Source organism: Pleurodeles waltl, chromosome 12 (genome assembly GCF_031143425.1).
Source record: "Pleurodeles waltl isolate 20211129_DDA chromosome 12, aPleWal1.hap1.20221129, whole genome shotgun sequence".
Classification (NCBI taxonomy): Eukaryota; Metazoa; Chordata; class Amphibia; order Caudata; family Salamandridae; genus Pleurodeles; species Pleurodeles waltl.
Window position 1 is genome coordinate 667870334 of NC_090451.1, and position 22985 is coordinate 667893318.

A 22985-nucleotide genomic window follows, 5' to 3' on the forward strand; every position below is an offset into this window, starting at 1 on the left:
TCTACTTTAGACCCTTAGAAGAGGACTTGAATCCGGTTCCCTGCTCAACATTCTGAGCAAACCATCTCACTTCCTCCTGCTAAATAAAGATGGATCTGATTCTCATGCAAAGCGCCCCTGGGTCAATTCACGCATTAAGGACTGTCACGTACGAGAAAATTGTGTCAATTTCGAAAAACGATCTCTTGACATGGATGCAACTGTCTTATTTCACTTTCAATAAAGTGTCACTCATAATGCTTGAAATCTCACATATAAACGCACTACACATATAGGAATGTCACACATAAGCAAACTGAGGACTTGGTAGCTCTTGTGACGTTCAGTCCTTCACTCTAACAGAGTCAACATATTTGAAAGGTTTGTGTTCCTCGAGGATAAAGGACGAACCCAATTCTGCAGATAAATAAAATAGTGACTTAAATATCTGAATGTGAGCACATGAACGTGCAGAGTAGCAAATTCCACTGAATGTGATGTATTACACATTGTATTACAAGCTTATTGTTTTTATTTCATATGTTTATAATATTAATGTTTTTACATGATGCTGATATTAATATTATATACACATCTGTATTGTTTTTTTTTGGCATGTGTGACCTTGGCATGTGTGACCATATATGTATACATGTGAGTATCATGCCGAGCTCATACTGATCAATGATAAATAATACATAAATAATTAATTAAAAATGGAAAACATTTCATTAAAGTCTACATTACTTCTCATTTTGACATGAATTCACACAAGTTATAGCGATGCGTCCACAAATATTTCAAAAATGAGGAAGAAAATGGATCCACATTACATTATTACTCACTGTGCATGCAATTCAATTAGATGTCTACATCTCTAACTATCCTGATATGAACTCCTGCAGTTATAGAGTGACATGCTTAGTATGGTATGCATACACACAAAACACAGATATATATATTTAGAAGTTCAAGAATATATAATCAAATTATTTGTTGTAAAAGTGTAATATAACATTGTTTTTCAGTGTACGTGCAGAAAATACTGTCCCTCTGCTGGGCATGCCAGGCACATTTTTAAAAACTATTAATATCTATATGTGCCCTTGGCTCATACAGACTGGCTTATTATGGTAAATTTCCTGTCTTGGACCTATTAAAAGGACATTGTCTTTGAAGCTCAGGGTGCTGTAATCACTTTCTTGCAAATAGTGTACACCTCCAGTAAATCATGTTACAGAGTTTGCACATTTTGTTTGTTAGAACACTAGTAGACATAGTGGGCTTGACATCTACAGAAAACCGGACTGTCGCAAGCAGAACAGGATATTCTGTCACAAATGTGACAGATATCTCACCGGCCGTATTACAAGTGCCTTATATCCTATGGAATGTGTAATAAGGTGGACAGAACATCTATCTTGTTTACAGCAGAGTAACTCATCTTCCAAACTCTAACTCAGAACCTGAGTTGTCACAAAATAAAACTACAAATTTTTAATGGCTTGTCATGCCTCATTTGCCATAGCACGCACTATCTTATTTCTGTATTTGTTTAACATGAGGGATGATTCTGAAATAAAGAAGAGCACCTTTTGATCTACCAAGTTTAATTTTTAAAATGTCACCCGCATTGACACATAGGGCAACACTGATTTAACAGTACTGTGATATAAAAAAGGCGAAGTCCTACTTTTTATTTGAAGGGCAACAAATGACTGTGCTGTCCCTAAATCTAAAATGCTGTTTGATTCTATAAAAGAACTGCTATAACACTATAAAAGTACATTTAATTCAGAATTTTAAAATATAAAATGAATGCGATACAAATAGCTTATGCCGGTTGTCCCATGAGACCTAACTAATGCCACTTTCGTAAGAAAACATATTGACCTCTTATTCCTTTCAAAAGAAGACATGTAAACCTCATTTTAGTATTTAATAGTCTTTTAAAAGATTCAAGAACATAGAAGCATTAAATATATATATATATATTAGCTAGTGGCAGTCGCCAGTAGGTAGTTATAGTTAGGACCATGTTTCCATAGAAAAAGCATTTTTTGACTTGCCTATATCTTTGGCACCGTTTGACGACTCTCCACAATATTTTCTCAAAAAATGTGTGCCAGTGATACTTGTTGTGCATATAAAGTTTCGGGGTGATATTTCAAGCGGGGGCTGGTAAAAAGGGCTGGTCAAAAAAAGTTTCCCATGTTAATTCCCATAGGACTTTTGAACATGAATACAGCCTGAACCACTAGACGGAATTACACGAAATTTGGCAGAAAGCTAGCTTTTGGTTCGCAGATTGTGCTTTTTGGTTATTTCCTGCAAATCCGTTCAGTAGTTTTGAAGATATTAGAGGGAAAACAAATTTGTATATCTGAGGTCATGAACACTTCGCAACTACTTTGCGAAGCTTAGGAGCTCGTGCTTGGCAAATTCAGAGCTCTGATTGACTGCGAACACTTCAACCAGGAAGTGTTGGCAACTATCTTGAGACTCCGCTTCAGCTGAGTCCCACAAAAAAAGTAAGGTAAGGACACCAGAGGGACACCCCAGAGCTAAAAAGCATTTTTTAAACATTTTTCGCTACAATTGGTGGCAGATCCGCAGATAATGGCAAATTAAAAAAAAAAATTAAGAAACAAAAATTGCAGTTGATAATGCTGAGGCCCCTAGGTGAGCCAAGTCCCTACGCCGCTGGTATTTTATGGCCTGCCTGCCCCCCTCCCTGCAGCCCCAGTGATCACTAATAAGAAATTAAATGCGGGCCTCGCCCTGCCTGCAACCCTGGGGACCGTCACCTCCCAAGGGCCTTCATCAAATAGAGTGTTGGGGAGGGGGGGGGGGCTTACCAGGCTTTGCCCCCAACAGCAGCCCCGGGGACAACCACCTCACTGGGGCAGTTGCGTAATTGTGTGCAGGATGTCACGCTGCCCCCCCAGCAGCCCTGGAGACCACCACCTCTATGAGGCATTTAGGTAATTATGTGCGGGGAGGCCGCGTGACCCCCTTGCAACCCCAGGGACCACCACCTCCCCAAGGCATTTGTGTAATTGGCCTCAGGGACCACCTCCCCGGGGCACTTAAGTAATCATGTGCAGGGCGTGCTTCTCCCGCTCCGAGCCCCCAAGGACCACCACCACCCCAGGGCTAAATAGATTGTTGGAGGGGGGTACGTGGCCCCCCTTTAGGAGCCACTGACGGCCCTGGTGACAACCCCCCCACCCCAGTGGCAGCTCCTGCCGTGTCCCGGAGTGCCCACTCCCAGGGACATAGCTGTTTGCTGTGGCTTGGCTGCAGTTTTAACAGCTGCTGCCAAGTCATAGCGAACACTGCTTGCAGCGAGGTATAGCTGTCAGTCAGCTTTCCCTCGCTGTGAGCAGAAGTTTCCTCTGTCTGCCTAACCACTGATGCAGGCAGGAAGACAGACGAAACAGTGCTCTCTGTGACAGCAATGCTGGCTCCCGCAGGAGGTGGGGAGCCAGGTGGGACCATGAGTGCCTTCAGGCTCCCCCCACGATCCCCAACATTGAGACTGAGCGCCCTGGGGTTCTCCCAGGTCAAATGGCCAGGCCCTGGGGGATGGGGTCCCCGGAGCAGAGATCAGCCTGGGTAGGGCTGCGCGGCCCCACTAGCCCCTAAAAAAAAAAAATGATTAGGCTGCACCTAGAGGATGGGGTCCCCACGGCCGAGATCGGCTTGGGGAGGGGGGCCGCTGGGCTACCTGGAAGCAAATACAATAGTTGTTGGGCACCAAAGTTTTTTGCCAATAATAGTTGGGCAGGCATACTTGTAATGCATTCTCAGAAAGAATAGAACATGAGATAAAATCAGGTGTCCCAAAACTGTTAATTATCTAAATGTTTAGGGACAATTGATATTATCTCACATTCTATTCTTTCAGAGAATGCAGAACAAGTATGGCTTCCATGTAAACGAGTTATTCTGTATATAGAACCACAGTTCCCAAAATGCCCCATAATGGGCTTGTTGGGCCACTATATAAAAATGATACAAAGTAAGACTCGCACACCATGAACAAGACTTGGCTGTTGAAACATGTCGGCGTTCTGCGAGACGTGGATGTTTGATCATTAAAACTTTAGAAATATGAAGCATTCGGGAGTGCAGCGTGTTCATTTGTAAAGAAAAAAATATATATATGTATGTACAAAAGAGTAAGTTTACATCCGTTCAAAATACGTTTTCATATCTAGTAAACTTACAGAAGCAAGAGTTTGATCGGAAAATAATTATGTAAAGATTTAGATTTCCTGTTTAAGTTTTGCATGAGCACTCCCAGACTTCCAAAATGAATATTGCTTTGCCCAAGACCCCTTACGCCTTTTGTTGATTTGTCCACATTTTTGTGTGTTCATCCAGATTCGACAATATCATCTCTCAGCTACTGCATTCTCAACATTATTCAGTGGTGTACTGATTGATTAATCTAGTCTTATCACCAGCTTCCTGCCGACACCACTGGGTCTCACCTCAAAGATTTGAAAAACTTTGTTGTTTTAGATTTATTGACGATAGGGGCACATCAGTAAAATGCAGAATTCAAGACAATAATGGAATTAATTGAATATGACTATATGTTAAAAGTCGGCATGGGCTAGCACATATTACAAACCTCTCTCTAACTTATTTAAATGAATTCAGAATGTGCCACAAAAAAACAATCTATTTAACTGTGAAGCATTTTAAGTAACTGAAAAACAGGTGCACTTTTTGCCTTCCATTTGATTATATTTTGTAGCGGGGCTTCAGCAAAAATGTTTAATTTGGATTTTGTGCTTTCTTGTACATTGATGTACAGCTGAGTACAAATATTATAATTTTAAAACATAAATATCTCTGTTGAAATTCAAAGTTTCTTTATAAGCATAGGTAAATAGATTTCCCTGCCCTTAAAGTAACTTTTGGCTATGTAGCACTGCACTGTAGTTGCCAATTGTCTAACCATATCAGAGACACTGGGGTAGAGCACAATCCAGTCTATATATTCTCAAACTTTATTTTTTGAGCTAGTATACTTTCAATAAAAGGTAAAGCATTCCTTTATATGGAGCGTTTTTCTGAGGTTTCATCAAGCAGTGACTGGGTTGCAACCCATTGAAGTACATTTATTTTCTTGTGCCAGACCCAGGCCTCTTCTCACCTGACCTGTTGTCTCCGGGGATGTCTTCGTCGGCTTCTTCTGATGTAGCTTCTGGAAGAGGTCTGTGAAATCAATAATCAGTTATTCTCTTTCAGTTAAACTCTAAATATATGCAATTGATCTGAAGAATTAATAATTAACTCCAAAATGTAACTTTCCCTCAACTATTGGTATTGTTGTTTAGGCTTTGTTCACAGTGCCTTGTTTGAATGGATATCAGGCACTACTTTAATGTGTGTCGGATTCTTGGGTTCCTCCTATGAGCTTCTGTTCTTACCTGGGAAACTCCTCATCCTGCCACTCTTCCTTCAGTTCCATGTCATGGACCTGGAATCGGTCAGCTCCAGGATCAAGGGGATCTTGCACTTCGAAAATCTTCCGATTCCTGGAATTCCAAGACACAGATGCAGGAGTGAGAAACACATGTGTTGTAAACCTTGAAAACTACATGGATTTTGTGTGTTAAAGTAATGAGGCTGTTCTTACGGACACGTTTGTGCACTGCGTTGATAGACATGAATGAGCTATTAAAATGTGTTTATGGATGGGATTTTCAAATGGCATAAATGCTCACAGCGAAGGCCACAGCATTATTTTTTGTCTGCAGAGACAGACTGGCTCATATCTAGAAAGAACAATCTCAGGTCTGCTCAGGCCGTAGTCTGACAAGGAGGTTTCTGGTATCACTGCACAGTCAGTCTCTTTGAGTAGGGACTCACCCTGAAACTGTGGGCATACCTCCCTCGGTGAGTGTCAAACGGATACAGAGGAGAAGCGTAAGCCTGTGACAAGATGGCTGAAGCTTTGTCAGTCTTATCAGTTGTCTCCAGCAGCTTTTTCCTAATGCACTTGACAAAATATCTTTTGCAAAGGGATATCTGAGCTTCATTGTAGTGTTTGGAATGTTATTTATGACAGTGTATGCCAACACATAAGGAAAAATAGGACAAGTTTTTTGGACTTTTACTGTAAGATGTCCTTTTCCCATCTTACTTTGAAATGTTTGGCTTGCTTGCAATGCTTTTGACAAGATATATTTATTTTCATACAAGGACAAGAACCAGTCAGTTTCAGTCTTTGCCTACATTTGGAGAAGGTACTGTTTGCTGCTACCGTATTGTAATGATGAGTACACAATATTTAACATAATTGTGAGATTATATATAATGTTCGGGGTGCCACAATCACATTTTTTTTAAGCAAAGGAACAAAATTTGAGAGCAGTGTGTACTCAACTCTCAAACTGTACAGAACATAATTACTTAATGTCAGACCAACAGTCCGGCTTCAGACCAGGCAGAGGTGCAGCGTCAGCAATCATAACGATACGGGATGACCTAAAAATCACAGTTGACAAGAACAGAAATCTGCCTTGTTGCTTCTGGATTTATGAACTGCATTTGACTCTATCCACCATCACACACTACTACAAGGACTCCATGATCTTGGAGTACGTGAAAATGGTCTAAAATGGATTTCTTCTCATCTCACAAAGTGTAGTTGACCTAGCCTCTTTCACATTAGCTTCTCACACACAACATTGTGGCATCCTTCAGGGGTCCATCATATTCCTTTTTCTATTCTACATCGACCTTACCCTCTTACCAAACCTGATTAAATCATTCAACCTCACCTGGTACAACTATGAAAAGGACACCAAAATAATTTAAAAACTGGATAGCCCAGAAAACGTCTGCAATCTAAAACCTGCCGATTGCCTTCGTGCCAGAAACACATGGATGATGAATAACCGTCTAAAGCTCAATATCACAAAGACAGAGATTATGACTTGCAGACTATGGCAAAAATACCAGCCTACCGCCATATGGCTAAAGGAAGTTGAGGTCCCACCAACAACAACATTAAGGGAAGTTGGAAACCATGGATTCATATTTAAGAGCATGTTATACCCCATTCTGACCATCCTCAACTTGGAATCAACAGATAATACGAAGAATGGAAAAACTGCTCTGTGTGGCATTGGTATTTCCCATGGGGTTATTACAGCAGTATGCAGTAACCTTCCAGGTAAAATAGATACATAGCTACTATTCATGTCACCAACTTCTGTTCTTGCTCATTTAGCATCATTTACTCATTTGAGAGCATCTCTGCCTTGCAAATGTCACCATGTTCAATTACCCCCTTTCATTGCTTAGGCTGAGCCTATCAGACAACACAGTTACTCGGTTGGAAAGATCTATTGTAGGATTACTGAGAGCTTACCAGCTGCTCCATTTGAGGATTTAAAAAAAAAAAAAAAGGTTTTGTGTGTTTTTTTTTTATAATCCATCTTCATTCAGTAAATAAAAAGAAACACCAGGTGCCTGTGCCATTTTGTAGGATCATGCATATGCTCTCTGTCAAAATGATGCATCCTTAGCGCCTTTTTCTATTTTTTTCTTTAGCCATGAGATCGGCATCAAATAAGTTATACAGCATTGTAAAAACCATTGGCAAAAGCAGTGAGTGCCAATGGATTTTGCCAATGCTTTTTTGTGTACGCACACACTATCCTTCTGCCCTGTGAGTAGGTTGGTGCTGAGTAGCTGACTATAGTTATAATACCCCTACTCCCCCTCTGCAACGTCAAGTGAAGCATCACGTAGTCCTGATATGTCATATACATTTCAGATGTTAAATAAATATCAAAATAATTGCCATTTCTAATGCCCTTGGCAAAATAAACAATGAAAACTAATTGGAATTTTTTAATGAGTGTCCGTGTTTTACAATTTCAAAGAGCTGTAGATGCTGTTTTTAGATTCTCAAAGAAACTGGGTCACAAGCCGGTGAAGGAAATGATGGCTGTTTTAAATTGCAAATGCTCTCCTATTGAGTCATGTGGAGCCGGGGTTTATGGCTATAGTAATAGCAGGTGCCTCCAGGTAGTGGGGAACACATTTCTGAGGCGCCTGTTAGTGGTCCCGCAATCTAACCCGCCTGCTTTCTGTCATAAAGATGTTGACTTCAGGTGTATAACTGATTATATAGAAGTGCAGCCCCTACTGCTCTGGCTTAGAGTATGGAAGAATTCTGAAGCTCAGTTTTGTATAGCAGTGATTACAGATTGTTTTGCACTGGCCCAGGCTATGGATATTCATTGGCTTAGTTATGTTAGCACTTTATTTTAGAGCCTAGGAGTTGGGGAATTTTTCCATGCTCCCAATTCTCTTCCCGCCACCGCAAAAGACAGAATTAAGGAGTTATACTGGCACCATGTTTCTGAATCCAGTATGAGCAGTAAAGTATCTGGGGGTCTTGTGACTTTCTCGTTGCAGTCGCTCTATCCTGTGCTGTATCTTACAACACTTTCCTCAGAGTAGCATCGATTTCTATTGTCCAGATGCAGATGAAGTATGTACATTTTTTTTGTTGCATTCCCTACTCAAGGTACCTGGTTTTCAAAAATTCTGCCATGCACTTGTGACAGTCATTCTCCTCAAAGCACACTGCACTTTATTCTCTTTTGTAATTTATATCCTAGTGTACCTGGGAGAAGGTTTTTTCACCCTGTGCTTTTGGCTTCAGGCAGCACTCTGTCAGCAGATTTACATTTGCATGATTTGGGATGTGAAGCGACTGTTTATGCTGTGCTAAATTGTATACTTGGTTTCATCCGAATTTGCAAATATTAGCTTTTTGTATTGACTGTTTTAACTTGATATTAATATTTATATTTTTTTAGTTGATTTATGTATAGTTATGTTATGCTCGTCATTTGTATGGCTCTGTTGAACCGACTAAAGTACTTTTGACTGACTGCCAAATGAAAACTACAGCCATATTTGTAGAGGAGATGTAGCCTTGTGGCTAGAGCTGCTGACTTTGGAACTAAGGGCCAGATGTAGCAAAGGGTTTTTCCCATTCTGTGTCAATGGGAAAATGTGTTCTTACATATGACCCATAAGAAACCAAGTTCCAATCCTCATCTACGCACATAAAACTGAAACCATCTGATCATGCGTCGCATTTTTCATTAACATATATCTTCCCAGTTCTGTCAACCAGTATTACACTCAAATTTTTAATATCTTGGCTCAGTTATAGAAGATAGTCTAAGACATCTTCAGACTCATTCAATTCTGGGTTTAAGAGCAGCAACGTTTAAGCTGTCAGCGGTTATACCATTGAAGATAAGAATAAATATCCTTTTGTAACAAGTAGAAAGCACATGTGGCCTCCATGACAATGCAAGACCACAGGGGGCATGCAGGTCCCACCTACCTGGACCCCATGATCCGCTTTCCTTCAGACCCCAACTTTCTGTCCCTCCAGCCACCAGTAGTTATTGCAATGAGCCAGACGGAAAGGGAGCAATGGTGGATCGTTATTAAGAGAGAACTTTTGGGATAGAGAGTACAGGCGTTTCTACAAATGTGAGTAACTTTCCTTTAGTGACTTCGAGCTCCGCCCACAGGGAGGATTATGCAAGTGGGAAGATGATATAAGGACATTTTGAAGACTTTCCGAGGGCCTTCAGTCCAAACTGCTGTAGAATGTTGTATTTGAAAAGTAGAGTCTACGGAAAGCATGCGGGGAAGGCCAAATGGCTGCTTGCAGTTGACTGAAATGTGGGCATTTCTCTTGAAAGCAGTTTATGCTGCCTTAGCTCTGGTAAAGGAGACAAGGATGCAGAAAGGATTCATTCTGGAGGGAGTAATATTTTGACCTGTGGACAGTACAGTGCCAACACTGATTATGCTGCCATAGGTGAAAAACACTTGAATGGGACAACAGGAGAGGGCATCAATCGACCAACAAAACTGTGTCCAAGTTGCTTGTTAAATGTTTTCCAAGATAAATTACCCTCCTTTAAGGCAATCCAGATTGCTCACAACTGTGCCCAGTAAGGATGCGTCATCTCGGGGTACAAACAAAAGAAGATTGTGCACCCTTCAACTTTTTGTTGAGTGCGCATGAGAAAGAGAAGTTGACCTCAGATCGGAGAAGGCCCCGTATCAGTATGTGTACCTCCTGCCACATTTTTTTTTTTTTTTTTACAGATTGTTGAAGAATTGGATATTGGAAGTCTTCCACCAGCCAGGTCCAACTTTGTATTAAGAGGCCCATAAATGTGTGATCAGAAAGGTCAGTTTAGTAAAGGGAATGTCCCGCTTAATGCCTGAAGTTGGGCATGTTCAAGGTCAGTTGGAGATTTGACACCCACGAAAATCAAATACCAGAAATCTTGCTTTTGGAGCATGGATATGCTACTTAGGAGCAGAACCTGTGCGTTTTTCTGGGATCAAGTGCGCCCTCCCTCGTGTACAGGACAACAAAGTGACTTCAACTGTATGCTGAGGCACACAATTTGGATGAGACCTAGATCTGAAAGGTTATCAGATGACTGTCATCTGGGACGGCATTTTATAGAAGTGGGCTTTAACAACAAGGTGCATTCTGGGCAGTGTAGTCTCTGTGCATTTCAGCTTGGATTCTCCTAGGAAACCAAAAGACAGTGAATGACGAAAGGAAAGCGCAGGACTGGATCACGGTGCCAAGATGGCCTGAACGTATCTGGTAACTTTATGCGTGTGGCTGTTCACTATTGGCAAAGGTTTGGTACCAGCAGTCTGCGGCGCAATCCTCACGTACACAGGAAACAGCAGAGCACCAACACAACCAAAGGACACTGGTCATAAGCAGACACCGCGCGAAGGACGTAAAAGGGCAAGCAACGTTAATTAAAAAAAAAAAAAAAAAAAAACTAGGTGTTTGGGTAACAGAAAGAAATGTAAATAGAGACTCGGTTGGCATCACACGTGTAAAAAGAGGGTTTTGGTCCTTTTAGCAGCTGTCTGATTCGGAAGATGTGAAGGCAGCAAGGTGCTGCCAGAATGCAACAGTAATTATTATACTTTAATCACAATTATTACACTCCACAGCCCATACAAGCACTGAGCATTAATAACGTCCCCTCTACATCAGCAGGGGAATTTCAAATAAGCACAACTTTCGGGGGAGCATATTTGGGGTACTTTTTTTTCCTCTCAGAGATCCTCGACACTGCCTTTTGAAATCGAAACCATATACGAGGTCGTGCCTGTCAAAAGTGCAGCAGGTGCAGTGTTGCGAGGGCCCCGCTGCACCCCGATTATGGATGTTTTTACAACTAATTCGGAAGAGTGGGACACTATCCCCTTAGGTGCGATAGGGCCCGTGGCACCCGGGTACTCACTGCACATGGAACAGTTTCCTTTGGCAGCGGAGGCGTTGTCTCCTTCAATAACCTTACACCTAGCCCAGTGCAAACACCAGAACAGCCACGGTGAAAAACAGCATCTGCCCCAGAGCCCGGTAAAAAGTAGAACTTTACCTGAATTTGTATTTTTTATTGGTAGACCTCGCCCGTCCTGGGAATCCTTTGCAGCGGCGGGGCCTCCTGACAACAGCTCCGTCCCCGGGAGGCAGGGTAGGGCCGCGGTCGGTAGGCACACCCTAACATTTCGAGTTTCCCTAGGAGCTCACAATGAGGCGGAAGGCTGGCCGTGTTTACATTTTCGATAAGAGGCGGCGCGAGGCCTGCACGAGCTGGTCTGCATGGAGCAGGGCGCGAGCAGCCACGCTGTGCTAGAAGTAAAGGGTGGGGTTAAGGGTCACGGAGGCACTGGGCACGTGCTGTCCGGCGCTGAGCACCTGTACTTCTTTAGTTTGAAAGGTACAGACCCTGACCTTACCCAACGCTGCTGCAGAACATGTAATGAGAGAGCACCTGCACTTGTCAAGAGCAGACAGGTACTCTGCAGAGTGAGTATCTGCACTTCTCAGGAATTAACAGGTACTCTTTAGAGTGAGTACCAACACTTCTATATTTTCATTTAAAACACTGGGTCACTGTGGCTTAATGTTGCTTTTATTATAATACCAAACAAGGTGATAAGTGCCCTGCCTGGCAACGGAAGCTCGGGAGGATGCAAGGCACTCCTCGAGTACTACTTCTGGGGAAGGGCCATGACTCACGAGAGGCGAAGCCTTCCTTGAGTGTGTCATGATGCCCCCTCCTTCCCTCAACAATGGTAGTAATAAGCATATTACATACTTAACATCAACATTTATGGTTTATACCTTGCTGTTTTTTTTAATGTGTATTAGATATAAACAAAGGGTCTGATTTCGAGTCTGGCGGGCGGATATCCTGTCCGCCCTATTATGCTCTCCATAGGCTATAATGGGATCGTGTTACGGTGGACGGGATATCCTTCATGTTTGTGACAGAGTAATCCCCCTCCCCCAAACTCTAAATCAAGCCCAAAGTTACTTACCCGTAGCACAAGGGATTAAATATGTCCGTGATGTACAATCGCTCCTGATTTGTTTTGTAAAGTGATTCTAGAACAGAATCTCTGAGGCCTTAAGCCTTGTATTCCAAAGCCACTTGAGTTGTACTGTAGTAAAAACATGGCTTTGCCATTTCATTAATAAAAGCCTGAATCTGCTTTTATTAGAACATGTGTTAAATATAACGTTATTAGTATCACTGTCATGAAATAAATGATTCATGCTGATGAAAATAAATATTTCCGAATAACACATTATTATTAAATTAATAAAGTACATAGGTCTTTTCACAACAGTAAAGTTACTTGTGAAAACACCAATTAATGACTCGTCCATGTTAGAAACACTTTGTAGAAGGAAAACACCGAAAAGGCCTAGTTGTTATGATTTTTTTCCTCACTCAATGGAATTTACCCATTGTACTCTAGTTATGGTTAATGCCTTTAAGACATGTTTTTGTTGTTTAATAGCAAACAAATGTAAGAACCTGAACAGTGTTCCGATGCAATTGTGTGTTGGTGCTTGAAACCAGGATAGTGGGTAATCACATCACAACACCCAGCAATTTGGGTCCTTCGTAAGCAGGTGAATAAAACATATACATCCATACATATGCCATATTCATTTCATGCAGAAGAAAAATCTTGATTATGGGCGAGACAACTTCCACTCAACACCAGAAGACTAACTCATGTCACACACCCTAGATCGCACATCCAGGACTGAGAAATTCACAAATACAACTATTTGACCACCGAATAATATATTAATTAAAATCATACAATGTTATAGAACAGTGGTTTGCAACCTGTGGTCTGGGAACCCCTGGGGGTCCACTAAGCCTCCTCAGGGGGTCTGCGACTGCTTAGAAAATGAAATACTATTAACAGATTAAGTCCTTAGCTTTCAGTAAAGACTCAGTCGGGGGTCCCTGGATTCCAATTATGATTCAGTGGATGTCCCTGGGTTCCAGTAATGATAAAGTGGGGGTCCACAGACTTCATAAAGGTCGGGAACCGCTGTTATAGAACATTTACCAGAAGAACATTTTTCAGAAGTAGGTCCTTAAATATATCAACAGACCTACCTATGATGTTCTCAATATCACCCACTTTATCGTTTCTTTACATCGACCTCATGCACACTGAGATCTTCCCTACCCCTTTCACTCAGATCAGGGAACTGTACATAAAACTTTCATGCTTACTCGAAACAGAACATTTCCGAAAAGCATCTTTTAGCTTTCATGTAAAAATTGGGTTCACACTCTGCTACCAAATAATTCAGCTCCTGACTCTAACTAGCAACGGCGCTACAAGAGAAAGACATTGCAAGGAGGGGCTGGGTGGAGTTACCAAAGGAGATGGCAAGCCCATTGGGAGTAGCTGCTTACCCTCAGCATGGGCTTGGTCGCAACCATTTGGGGGCTTAGCTTCACGTGAGGATGGATGAAGCTGCACAGTATCACAACTTAAGGACAGTTTGGTCAATACTTTAACGGTACTGAGCAATTGCAGAGGGCAAGTAAGAACAACAACAATTATAATGATGATAAACAGAGAGGTACACGAGGACAGCAATGATTCATTTTCTGAGAATATTTAACTGGGCACTGCAAGGCTTTGACAAATTACCTCCACATTTACAGGTACCAAGTTATCCTGATCCGAGCCAAACCTTACAGATCACTTCATACCTGAAACTTTAAACATATACGTGAGTTCACTATGACTAACATATCTATAAAACGCGGGATTCTTTTCTGAATAGTATTGTTTTCATTGCTCACTTCATTGGCAACCAGTGTCATAACTCAATTTTTCGGGAAATTTGTTTAATGGTCCTTTGATTAAAAAAACAAAAACTCTCTAGCCTCATAGTCAGCTGAAACCTCTTGGTGCAGGTAAAAGAGTCTTAAGGTCTCGGATAAAGATGGTTGTTTTCAGTTGAGAGGTACAGAATATCAACCACATGTATAATAATTAATTAGCAGCAATTTCAAATTATGAACCATCGGGTCTACTAATCCTGTCACAGATGTTCATACCCTAGTTACTAGAACTGGGTATGGCAATGACTAGGGATTTGTGAGTTGATGACAGGAGGCGTGAGAGCAAATATTGAGAGGTAAGTAGGTCCCACAATGGACATTGTTGTATATATTTTATGACGTCATCACTTAGCCATTTAATTCATAACAGTTGTCATGTGCGACTGCTGATCAGAGCTCAAGAATGAGGGCTGATGAGTGAGGGATGAAGAGCGTGGAATTAGGGGTGAAGTGTGAGGTAGGAGGCGTGAGGGGCAAAGGAGTGACAACCGATGGGTGAGGTATGAGGAATAAGGAGTGAGGGATGAGAAATTAAAGATTAAGGATGTGGGGTGAAAATTGAGGGATGCGGAGAGCAGAACGAATGATGAAGACTCGGCCATGATGCATTAGGGATGAGGAGTGAGGAATCTGAGGTGAAGTTGAGGGATGATGAGTCACGATTGAGGGATGACAAATGAGGATTGAGGAAAAACATGAGGAGTGAGGGAGGAGAGTGACGAACGGAGGATGAATGAGAGTTGATAAGAACGGGATGAGAGAGGACGAGAAAGGGAGGAGGAGGTGTAAGTAGTAACTGATGAGGAATGTATGATAAGGACTGACTATTGAGGAGTGATGGATGAGAAATGAGAGATAAGGCCTGAGAATGTTCTAAAATGGTTACTATACAGACAGCCTGCCGAGGGTGTGCTTTCTGCAGAAGTGAAACTGCTCAGGCTTGCCCTACTGCAGCCTCGCCCTTTGTTCTTTGGCCTATTTTTGTTCTGTAACTGGATTTTTGGTGAGTTACCTTGAGCCGGGGGCAGGTACAGTGATGGAGCTTGCGGTATGAACTCCTTTCGGCTGCTCCTTGCACCAATCAGAAGACATGTTCCAACACTGAGGGTGGCATCAGACAAGGAGTTGACTCGCATGGATGCAGACGTCAAGGGCAACGCTTCAGCTCAATGACGACTCACAATCGGATGTAGCAATGTCACACCATAACAATGATACTTTTCGGCAACATTAACAGTTCTGCCTTGCTATCTGACAAACGCGCGGATTAAGCAGCTGTGTCCCCGGGGCGCGTGCATCCATACATATAGAAGGTCAGCCGTTAGCAATACTTCGACAAATCAGACGATCTGATCATCATTGTGCTGACAAACATGGCTCGGCTCCACAGCACACGTCCAGTCAAAGAGAAATCCAAGAACCATGCGTAAGTAAGACTGCCTAAGTTTTGGAAGGACTACAATGTCATACAAATGTCAGGAAAGACTATACGAATGCTGATAACATATAACATAGACACAACATTTAACAAATCAGTCTTAGCTTCCAATCCCATTTTAGCTACATCAAGGACAAATTCAGTGTAGTAGAAAGTCTTCATGTAGAATACCCGGACCCCACACCCTTTGCTTATGAAACGATCTGGGGTGAAATCGAAAACCATTAACCATGGGCTGCATGGACACGAGGTATGTTTATATGTCATCTCAATTTATCTACTCCTGATTACACCTGTAGAACTACTCCAAATCAACTTTTTTTCACTCCTTCTGACTTCCTGCAAAGTTAATTCATTTCTTTCTCTCTCCTACGGTCTTAAACTACTTCTGAACCAATGTTCTGTAACATATACATATATTGTACACTTTGCAGTTAGTTCATAACCTCTGCCTTGTTCACAGATTGAGTAATTATATTAAAATATACTAGTCCCAGTCCGCATTCTAGACCTTTGGACCATGTCCTTTCTATACGAAGGCCAAATAAATAACTATATGGTGCAAGACTGACAAGCCATTAGAATATCAAAGTGTAAGGACTAATCAGTCCATACTTGATTGTAAAAGGTGATTTTTCTGAACACCCCAGATCCCTTCGATGAAACCCCAGGCGATGACCCTAATTTTTTTTTGTGTGCAGGAAATTCCTCTAAGTAAGGAGAACAGAATGCACGAAACACCAAAAGTGAAGCCCAGCACCTTATATTAGTAAGGTGTGTGCTTTGTAACCTGTTGCCCACATTTATACTGTATGTATGTAGATCTGTTTCCAGCTGGTAAGCAACGGAGTGCTGAACAATGCGCATGTCCTCAGGGTTTGATCCATTAATGTTTTTGAAAGGCAGGTATTAGCTTTTGTATGGGAAGGGATAGTGTTCTATGATGAGATTGATTTTCAGCTTTTTTTTTTTTTATTGCGGAGGATTGAGTAAGTCTGACGGTGAGGATGCTGATCTATGACCTGGGAATGTCGATGGAGAATGCCTATTTTATTTTATTTTATTTTTTTTGTTTTATTTTATTTTTCAGTCATGCAATGCCATGGCTTCTGGTATGGCATTTTGCATGATGTGCTTAGGTTTTTGGTCATGTCTGGCTATTGTGGTGGCCTTATTATTAATGCCTCTAGCCGTGATTATGATTCAGGGCAGTGTAATTCCTTCTGCATTGGGGTGAAATGATCATATTTCTTCAAACCCTCGTTGAGACGTGCTGTGGTGTGTAGCTGTCTAGGTTAATGTCAGATAGCCAGCCTTGTAACTGTAGCTATTTGGAGCTGTTGGCGAACAGGATAAGCCTATCTTTATTAGATGAAGCTTCATATGTATACTTGACAGCCAATTCTACATTAGCTTCAGATAGATTCTGAGCCGTGAATGTCATAGACCGAGGAGACATTACTAGTTGGGTGGTATTGGCTTACTGATGGAACTTGATTCTGTTGTCTGTAAGGCTCTGATGGGCTTCATGTAGAGAATGAAGACTTAGAAGAGGGTATGGATACCTGGGGTCTTGTGGTTAAGATCTAGCTGAACTGGTGGCAGGAGCAAAAGTGAACCATTTTGGACAGTGCTGGAGAAGCCAGTACCCGTGATCATAGTGTGTCAGTGATGTGAGCAGATGGCCCTTTTGCCTGGTCACTCCCATTTTTTATAATTTAATTACTGGTTTTTAAACCCTGCACACAGAGGCCCAGCTAGCCGGCGCCCAGTGTATATACTCTGATCCCTAAAACATGTAGGAATAGGCTAATCCCTGATTGCTGTATTTAACTTTTCTATAAGACAATAGTATATGGTGTGGAAATACACCAGCGGCATGAAGAGTTAAATGTCACAAATGGACTGCAGCACCTAGTGTGCCATCCACAAGTAAGGAAATAATGGCTTGTGATGTGTTAAAATAACCCCTTTTGACAGGTAGAAATCTCCCTATAAAGTATCAATATGTCATCCCTGTGCAAACCTTGTAGCCTACCCAATAGACTAAACAGTATTTAAACCTAGGACATTTAGAAAATTAATGTTACTATGGCCCTCATTATGAGTGTGGCGGTTGGACCGCAGCCAAAGTGGTAGTCCAACCTCCACATTACGGCCGTGGCGAAAGCGCCACTGTCAGACTGCCGGCACTACTACTTTTAGGCCGGCCGGCGGTCTTAATCTGCCCGGGCAGCACTGCAAGCAGCGCTGCCCTGGGGATTATGACTCCCGTGTCTGCCAGCTTTTGCATGGCGGTTCCACTGCCATGCAAAGGCTGGCGGAGGTGGAGTGCCAGGGGCCCCATGGTGGCCTCTACCCTGCCCATGCTCTTGGCATGGGCAGTGCAGAGGTCCTCATGGAGAGCACCTTTGCGCTTTTCAGTGCCTGATTTACAGGCAGTGAAAACTCGACGGGTGCTGTTTCCGCCCTCTGGCCCAGCGGGAAACTCTTAATAGGGCCAGCAGGCAGAAGACCGGAGTGGCGGACTTCCGCACCAAAGAGTTTGGCTGACGGGCTTTGCCGCCCACCAAACTCATAATGAGGCCCTATGTGCCTACACTGACAGTGCCCTAAAAGCAATTTTTATAGTGACAGGCCAATCTCTCCGATGTAGAAAATCAGAGTACAGCGTGAAATAATAATATAGTATCTCAAGAATTGGACCAGTTAGAAAAATGACTAAACAAGTATTTTAAAAATCCAATTCAATGGTGAAGTCTGATTTTTAATTAAAAAAAATAAGAAACAGGAAGTTTTAGAAAGTGGACCGTTACCAACATGAACTGCCAGAAGGATAATTAGCATATGCATCTGCCAGCTCCCAGACAGTAATTAGACCTGCGTAAGTGTGAAAGAGGTGTTGAATGGCTCCCACGAGCAAACAATAGGCTGACCTGAATAAGCAGAAAGGACTATTCAGAGTTTAACAGAATATGAAAGGTGGTGGCTGTGTACCTTCTTTTAATAACAGTGTCAGATCCTGCTTGACAGTTCTGTGAGCCACATGTAACACTTGGGATGCACTTGAACAGGAGAGAAGAGGATGCCAAGACACTTCATGTGTAGTCACTGTTTGGATGCTGGAAGACCCAACATCTGTCTTGCCAGACTTCGGTCTCTGGGTTTGTTGTGTGTACTATACATGCCTTAAACTTGATTTTAGTTTTCGACACAGAGAAACACTGGATGTACCATCCTACGTTTCTCACTCATACCACCAGGTTTGGTATGTCCAAAGGCTTTCATATATTGAAAAAATGCCCGGACACAAGCCAGTTTTGGCCCTGTTTGTACAAAGACATACAGGAGGTACTGCAAAAGTAGGTAGGTCAGGGCCTGAGAACATTGGTTGGAGAAGCGAGAGGAGTCATTTCTAACCACTATCTAGTGCCAAGTATAAATGTGGCACCTCCAGGCACCAACTTCAGATCACTTTTTGGATCTGCGTAATATCACAGTAAGGCTGGACCTTGCTATCAGTGACCTGGGATCAGCCATGAAGCAATGGGCCTGATCCCTCTTGTGCCCAGGACAAAGAAGTGAACCCCATGGGTCAATTGGCTGACCCCCTGTGTGCTGACAGGGAGACAACATGTTGCACAAGGCCTTTTCCTGGAAGTACCCAGCTGACCAGTAGCAATTGGACCTAAACAGGACCTAGCTGTTGGCCTCTGCCTGGCACCTTGTGAGTTTCTAAATGCGTTCGCTGGGGTCCTGGAGGCCTCCTGTTGTGGTTGGGTCCTAAAAGCTTAAGCAGGTAAAATCTCTGATGGGGACAAACCTTGTTGGTGTATCTGAACAGCACTCCATCGCAGAGACATTACCACTGACTGTTAGCGCTATACTTTTTCTTGACACTGTTTCCACTTACCATTTTAAAAATGGATATCTCGGATTTCACTTATTGGATTTTTGTCATACTGGTGTAATTTTGTTCACTAAATTTTACCCTGTTTGTCCAATTCAGTTTGGTATTTTTATGTTTTTGCATTTGGACTTTATAACTGTTTTGATACTGCATAAATAAATTACACATTGCCCTAAGTTAAGCCTGTGTGCTCTGTGCCATAGCTACCGAAGGGTGGAGCACACATTAATTTTTTGACTTTCAAGGTTCACCCCAACAAGTGTTGTGATTATTCCTGGAGGTGGGTACTTACCCATCACAAATAATAAGCCAATTTCTAACAATTTTGAATACTTTCAAGTTCAGGTTCACTAAGAGAAGAGAAAAAACTGCAAGTGAACTTATTTAACAGGTAAATTAGCGTATATGCTTCGCTAACCTCTCGAAAGGCCAAAACAAATATCTTTACAATTGCCCTGGTTTAGGAGAGAGAATTAAACACTGCAAAATATACTGAAACTGTAAATGCTTGGTTACTCCCACTTTTGGCCTGTTTGTCAGTGTGTTTGACTGTGTGTAGGACCCCAGTAGTTATATCTCTCTCCTCTAAATTTGGTGGTTACATACTCAGTATTTCACCCAAAATTGGTATGCTGGTGCCCCCTTATAAGTCCCTAGTATATGGTACTTAGTTACCCAGGGCATTGGGGTTCCAGGGGATCCCTAAGGCCTGCAGTATATATTTTGCCACCCACTGGGGGCCCATGCAAAGGCTTCTGCAGGACTACCATTGCAGCCTGCGTGAAAAGGTGCAAGCACCCTTTCACTGCCATTTACACTGCACCAGGTCACCTATAAGTCACCCCTAAGGCAGGCCTTCCAGCCCTGAGGGCAGTATGCAACGTACCTATGTGTGAGGGCACCCCTGCACTAGCAGAGGTGCCCCCACGAACTCCAGGACCATTTACCCAGACTTTGTGAGTGCGGAACACCATTTAACGCGTGTACTGGACATAGGTCACTACCAATGTCCAGCTACATAATGGTAACTCCAAACATAGGCATGTTTGGTATCAAACATGTAGGAATCATACCCCCATGCTTTTGCATGCATGGGATGTATGATCCCACACACTCTGGGGGCTCCTTAGAGGACCCCAAGTACTGCTGTTTCAGCCCTCTGAGGTTTTCCCGGCAGCCCCTGCTGCTGCCACCTCACGGACTGGTTTCTGCCCTCCTGTTTCTTGAAAAGCTCAAGCCCAGGAAGGCAGAAAAAGAATTTCCTTTGGGAGAGGGGTGTCACACCCCCTCCCTTTGGAAATAGGTGTTACAGGCTTGGGAGGAGTAGCCTCCCCAAGTCACTAGAAACGCTTTTGAAGGGCACATTTGGTGCCCTCCTTGCATAATCTAGTCTACACCTGTTCAGGGGTCCCCAGTCCCTGCTTTGGCGTGAAACTGGACAAAGGATAGGGGAATGGCCACTCCCCTGTCCATCACCACCCCAGGGGTGGTGCTCAGAGCTCCTCCAGAGAGCCCCTGGGTTTTGCCATCTTGGATTCCAAGTTGGCAGGGAACTCTGGGAGCATCTGAGTGGCCAGTGCAGCAGGGGACGTCAAAGCCCTCCCCGACAGGTGCTTACCTGGTTAGCTGACTAATCCCCTTTTTTGGGCTATTTAGGGTCTCTCCTTTGGGTGGTTCATCAGATTAGGATTGCAAGACTGCAGCAGGAATCCTCTGCATCCTCCACTTCAACTTCTCGCTGAAGAAACTTCATATGTACCCTCCAGGAACTCTACAAACTGCAACAAAGAAGAAAGATGCCTGCTGCAACATTGTATCTTCAGCTCCTGCCAGCAACTGCAACTGTTTCCCGGTCGTGCCTCCTCTGAGGACAGCCCATCTTCAGCCTGCACCAGAAGAGCGAAGGAACCTCCCTCTGGGTGAAGGAGTCACTCCCCTGCTTCAGCAGGCACCTACTGCAACGACGACAGCCATTGTGGATCCCCTCTCTCTTGCTGAATGAGTCGATCCTGCATCACGGGTGGTGGACTGAAGTAGTCCCAACGGTGCTCACGTCCAACTGTCCAACTTTGGTGGAGGTAAGAGCTTGCCTCCCCACGCAAGACAGTACCCCCGTGCACCATGTGTTTTGCAGTTGCCAAGGCTTGTTGGCATCCTTCCACAAAGTTCTTAGCTCATTTTGCAGTTCCAGCACTCTATCCTGCGACGCACAGCTTCCTGAGTGGTTCTCCGGTGGCGTGGGAGCCTTTGTCATCATGCTGCGTGGACCTTTTTTTGCACCTCCTTGTCCCCGTCCTGTGGGACTCCTGTGTGTGCTGCCTGGTCTCCTGTGGGCTCTCTGAGTTGCTGAGAGCCCCCCCGTCGACTCCCCCGCCTGGGTTGAGTCCAGCTGGTCCTTCCTGGTACCCAGCAGCACCATTTTCCCCAAACCGCAAGCTTTGCATGTGCCAATGCTTGTTAGCAGACTCCAGTGACGCAAACCAAACTGCAATCCTCTAACCAGCATGGGAATTCACTTGCACCAACCAGGTACCCGACTCAGTCTTCTTGGGTGCAATACTGACTGTTCTTCCTCTCCTGTGGTTCTTCTTTTGCACCTTCATCCAGGTTAGCAGGGGCTCCTGTTCTTCCTGAGCTCTTCTGTGCTTCTTGGACTTGGTCCCCTTCTTCCACAGGTCTTCAGGTCCAAGAATACACCGCTGGTGTCTTGCAGTCTCTTCTGGATCTTGCATAATCCTTCTTTTCGTTTCTGTGTGTGTTCTGGGAAAGTTACTGTGTTTTAACCCTGCTTTCCTGGGCTCTGGGGTGGGTTCTAGTACTTACCTTTGGGGTTTTCTAGTACTCCCAGCACCCCTCCACACACACTTGTCTAGGTGGGAGACTGGCTTTCGCATTCCACTTTCTTAGTATATGGTTTCTGCTCCCACTAGGCCCATTTCTAACTATTGTGATTTTCACTAATTTCACTGTTTTCTAACTGTTTCTGTATTTTCTGCATACTAGTGTATATAATTTGTGTATTACTTACCTCCTAAGGGAGTAAAGTTTCTATGGTATTTTTGGTATTTGTGTCACCAAAATAAAGTACCTTGTTTTCTTTCAAGTGTGCGAGTACTGTGTGACTCCAGTGGTATTGCATGAACTTTGTATGTCTCCTAGATAAGCCTTGGCTGCTCATCCACTGCTACCTCTAGAGAGCCTGGCTTCTAGACATTGCTGTAGGGGGCTGGCCTGGCTTGTAGTGGGTACCAAGGGGTACTTACACCTTGCACCAGGTCCAGGTATCCCTTATTAGTGTAGAGGGGTGTCTAGCAGCTTAGGCTGATAGAAAAGGTAGCTTAAGCTGAACTAGGAGACGAGTGAAGCTCCTACAGTA

At 43.2% G+C, this 22985-nt stretch overlaps 1 protein-coding gene across 2 annotated transcripts in view; it reads right to left on the minus strand.

Annotated features, from left to right (window-relative positions):
* BNIPL (BCL2 interacting protein like) overlaps positions 1-22985 on the minus strand; it is an 85716-nt gene that overhangs the window by 50716 nt on the left and 12015 nt on the right. Inside the window, exons 1-3 of one of the 2 annotated variants that reach the window (XM_069218512.1) lie at positions 11469-11620; positions 5427-5534; positions 5150-5211 (exon numbers count right to left, since the gene is read on the minus strand). In XM_069218512.1, coding sequence (XP_069074613.1) covers positions 5150-5211; positions 5427-5467 — 103 coding nt within the window. In that variant the 5' untranslated portion in view covers positions 5468-5534; positions 11469-11620. Of the gene's footprint in view, positions 1-5149; positions 5212-5426; positions 5535-11468; positions 11621-22985 lie in introns of those variants that run through there. The other variant, XM_069218511.1, reaches the window with a different exon arrangement.